Source organism: Antrostomus carolinensis, unplaced genomic scaffold (assembly GCF_000700745.2).
Source record: "Antrostomus carolinensis isolate BGI_N321 unplaced genomic scaffold, ASM70074v2 scaffold7588, whole genome shotgun sequence".
In the NCBI taxonomy this organism is placed as follows: domain Eukaryota; kingdom Metazoa; phylum Chordata; class Aves; order Caprimulgiformes; family Caprimulgidae; genus Antrostomus; species Antrostomus carolinensis.
The window spans coordinates 23693-28480 of NW_010334961.1; the positions used below are offsets into that span (position 1 = coordinate 23693).

A 4788-nucleotide genomic window follows, 5' to 3' on the forward strand; every position below is an offset into this window, starting at 1 on the left:
TTGGAACTAGATGATCTTTAAGGTCCCTTCCAATCCAAACCATCCTATGATTCTATGATTACAACAGGAGTAAGCAGACAGATCATGCTTCTTCATGTGCTCATCTGGGCATCCTTAGGGCTTTGCAGGTTGATTTCTGCTTTCCCTAGGTGTGCCAAGACAAGGTGGTGACCAGCTGCTCTTGCCTCTCCCACAAACCTCTCCAGAGCTACCCCTGGAAGTGAAAGGCAGGTGAAAGGCTACGGTTTGGCTTCTCCCTGTGCCTGGCATAACTGGATCCAAAATAAAAACATACAGTTTAGGTCAAAGAAATCCAGTAGTTAGATGTTCTGAAGGGGTAACTGAGGTTTCTAAATACATGTACTGAGAATCTTTCTGCCAAGAAAACAAATACAGTAAGATTAATTTTGGAAGTGAAAAAGGTAATACATACCAGCAGTTGTGGCACATGTAAAAGGGTTCTTGCTCTGAGTAGGCTTTGAGCAATAAAACTCTTTTTCCAGAAAATTTTTCATTAAAAAAATGGGTTCAGGGAAAATCTCCAAGATCAATCTTTTTTTGCAACTGCCCTTTCAATTTTGCACAGTTGGATAAGGAAGGAAGTCAACATTGCTTGCCAAATAAAGCCACATTAAGTACACTTGCTGGAAATCATTCTGCCTTCCTCCTTAGAAAGAAAGGAAAAAAAAAACCCACAAAACAAACAACACAACAAATCCCCCCAAAAAACCTATGACCAAGAATAAAAAGATGGGAAACTGGTTCCAGGAATGCTGAGTGACATGGCATTGAGAGACTTAGGAGTTAATGTCCCTCCAAACGCAGCACTGCTGGTCAAACAAGGCTAAGCTTGAAGAATTTAAGCACAGTTTAGGACCAGACTCTCTGCACAGCACAGTACCTGGGGAGGGACCAGCCCAGAGGCAGGCAGGAAGAGTTATTCTCTTGAAAACACACTGCTGGTGCAGTGAGACAACATCTCATCATCTTCCTTCATCTCTATCTGCTTCCCATCACTTACCTTTCCACATTGCCCTTCTCTCTTTATTGTGACCTTCAAGGAAACACCTTTGCTTTTTTGGAAGCCTGACGATTTCCCCTAATCCTGCTTTGCAGACAGGAGGTTGCCCTGTGAGGACTACCTGAGTGCTCTTTCAAATCTCCATTGCAGCCCACCCACAGAGCACGGCTGGACACAACACACTCCTGTCCATCTCTTTGCTCTGCCTGCTTTCAGATGGAGTATCTCATGTTTGGGGAGATATGAACAAGAAATACTGATGTTCACAGACAAACTGAACTCTGGTATGAGTTATCTGAGTTTTTAAGCAGTTTAACAAGGGGTGCAACATGAAACTTTCTGGATAAAAATGGGAAGAAAATGTTAGTAAAATCAGACCAATAAACCTGAATACAGCCCACACCCTCCTATTTGGAAACCGCCTGTTGAATATTTCTGGATTCAATTTGGATCCCAGTGGTGGTGTGGAAAACTGAACTCTTGATGTAATTGCAGGATGAAAGAGCAGGAGGAGAGGAACTGGGTTAAACCCTCACCTTCCTGTGGCCATGAAGACATACAGATGGCAGGCAACTGCACCCTGCAGGGCAACCCTAGCATGAAAGCCACCCCAGCACACCGGCACACCTTTAGTACCTGTTGCACTGTGAATACACAAGGGTGTGGAATACATCAACTCACTAACACACATCATCAAGGACAGAATTTTTTTCCCCATCCTTTTTGGAAAATTATATTTTATGTGGTTAGTAATTCTTCACTGTCCCATGTAACCCCTGGCAGGTCAAAGTTGTCTCCATGCTTATTAATGGAGAGGCTGTATTTTTCAACCTATGAAGCCTACTAACGCTGCTGTTAGGGTCCCGAAGACAAAGGGGCCTGAATGGATCTTTTTTTTTTTAACTTTTAGGTAAATTCCCTAAAGCCAGAGACATGTTTTTAAAAACAAGTTGAGTGGCTTTATGCAGCCAGAGGCATCATCAACTTCTGGTTAAAGAAGGAAGTTCAACAATAACTGTGGGCAACTGTGGACAAATTAAAAAAAAAAATGATAAAATAATTTAAATCTTGATTACTGAATCAAAAATATAAAGAAAGGTCAAGTCTTATTCATGGAATCCCTTCCTAGACACCAGAATATCTACATACAGCCAGTAGTTTTTATTTTACTTATCTAGAGAAGTAAAAATGTTTGAAGTAAAGTTAATCAAACACACATAGAAGGATTGCTAGTTGTGTTTGGTCACCCCCACATATAGATACACACGCACTCCTACCATCGCATTTCCATGCCCTACGTGAACAAAGACAGGGATAATTAATTATGCTGTTGCATCATGCTCTGAACTCTGAGGGCATGCTGATGTGATTTCAAGGCTGAGGACTGGTGTCTCAAGCTGCAGCAGCAAACCTGTGGCAACTCTGGGAATAACTGTCTCTATTTATAAAGCAAATTCAGCCTAAGGTACCACATGAGCTATAAGACCCTTCTTTTCTTCCAGATTCCTAACTGGGCCATAGATACTTAGCTGTACAACAGAGAGGTAGATCACTAAAACAAAATCATGCTCTTTTCAGTAGAATTCAATTCTTATACAGCCCCTAGACACTCCAGCTGCAAAACAGAATGACACACACAGATTACTTCACCAACAAGAAGGGCAGGGTAGCTCTGAGATGTTTTAGTCAAAGAACTGAGGACTGCTCGGCACATTGATGAACCTCGCTTAACTGACAAGTTTCTTGGGAAAGAGAGCTGCTGTAGCCCTGATTAAATAACAAGTGGTGTTCACTACTCCAAACTCTGAACATACATGTAAGGTTTTTGCATAAAGCCAGACTTCACAGCTGTAATCTTAGCAGCTTCCTTCAGCTTCATGCTCTTCATAAAACTAAACTGCAAGGATTTCATTTAGACAATTACCATTGTCTTGCTACCGTGGAAGATGTTAATTCTCATTTTGGAAAGAAAGGCTTAATGGAAAAAAGAACAGAGCTTTCTGAGGGTGTTTTTTTCCTCCTCTTGCCCCCCTATTCCTCTGATCCTTCTGTATTCTGACAAAGTTATTTCCAGGTTAATTAGAAAGGGCTCAAATCAAAAAGTGCCAGATCCGAACCCATCACACTACTGTGACAGTTCAGTGCTGGACGCAACATTGCTCCTCAGACTTGTGCATAACTGATCCTCTGCCAAACACAGATCTGGGGGGAAAATAACAGACTGGAGAAGAAACTTTGGAAAATAGGATCAGATAGGATCAATCAAATTTCTGTAGCAAATTTTTTTTAATTTTATTTTTAAATTATTTCCATGATTATCCTATTTGTGTAGATACAGAAAAAGAGGTGTTTCTTACAGAAAACAGAAAGACAAAGTAGGTTTCACAGAGGCCTCAGTCCTTTAAGATAGCCTTCTTTGAACACAGGAGCAGCCAAGGAAAGTAGTGCCAGTCAGAAGAAAAGTACAGATACGGTTCCATGAGATCACAGCTGGTTTCAGAAGGACCTGGAGAACCTGAAGTCAAATGCCAAAGCACCTGGGTGCAAATAACTTTGTCCTCACAATGGAGAGAGGGAGCAAAGCACAATTAGGTATATCTATACAAAACTGCAGAAAAAATTAATAATTCCTGCTTGATTACAATATTATAGCAAACTAGAGTTGATGTAGAGACTCTAATAAATTTCAGATATCTTTAAAATAAGCTTTTATGATGGTATATCATTAAAAAAAAAAAATCAGTATTCCAACCCGTTTCACTTGTGTTCAGCTCTAAAGTTATAACCTATGACCCATATTTTGTAATTATTCTGTAAGGGAAAAAAAAAAAAAAAAACAAACAGTGACAAAGGAAAATTTGTTCAGTTAAGGAGAACTTGAGTTTTCCCTAGAAACATCAGTCTTCTGAAAGAGCATTCCTAAAGGAAACTGCCTCATGCCTAAAAGTTGCTGCACTGATGTTTTGCTTTTCTATAATGAAGCCCTAGCTCACAAGAGAAAAGATTTATTGGTCAGTTTATCACCTAATGAGGAAATGAAAGATGAGAAATGAGACTCAAGAATGCTGCTGCACACATCAGCTCATTTAAACCCACTATTGTAATTAGCACTCGTACAAAACAGAGCAAAGAAATTGGAACATCAAGAATACTTTCATTACTTGGAGTATCTCTTGGAGTTTCTCTCTCTGAAACTTGTCTCAAAACACTTAAATGTGGATTTAATATAGGTGGCTATATATAATACATAAACCCAGGCTAGTGCCTTTTAATTAACAGTGGACATTGGACTTCTCTGTGCTCAATGGCTAATAAAATAATCTTTGTTTTAAAAGCCCTGAAGATGTTAAAGCAGACATCCTACACAGTGTTGAACTCGTTGAGAATTCCTCTTTATGGGGATTGAAGAAAAAAAGGGAAGGGAAAAGCCTCCAAGTGTCCTACTCACTGTCCCACAGAGAATGAGGTATTTGGATGTTCTGGACAAGGAACAATAATAGAAAGACTGAGCATGGATTTTAGAAAAGTTTTTTTCAGGGAGGCAGAAGTCAAGTCACATAATCAAGCAGGGTAAAAGAAGAACTCTCTTTCTTCAGATTCCCTAAATGTACTGCCCTGGACCACAGCTGCAGTTGGTGGCCGGACTTGTTTCATTCAGTGTTATAAACATCCTCCTTGTATTCTCTGATGCATTAAATCACGATGAGTTTAAGTGGGAAGAAGTACAAAGTTAATCTCCTGTCCTCTCTTGCAGTCACAGCACTACT

At 40.0% G+C, this 4788-nt stretch overlaps 1 protein-coding gene across 1 annotated transcript in view; it reads right to left on the minus strand.

Annotated features, from left to right (window-relative positions):
• Positions 1–298: 298 nt before the first annotated feature.
• The window catches only part of TNIP3 (TNFAIP3 interacting protein 3), a 49796-nt gene continuing 45306 nt past the window's right edge, over positions 299–4788 (minus strand). The window contains exon 13 of the mRNA XM_029086583.1: positions 299–375. Within this exon, the coding sequence (XP_028942416.1) occupies positions 299–375 (77 nt within the window). The remainder of the gene's footprint in view (positions 376–4788) is intronic.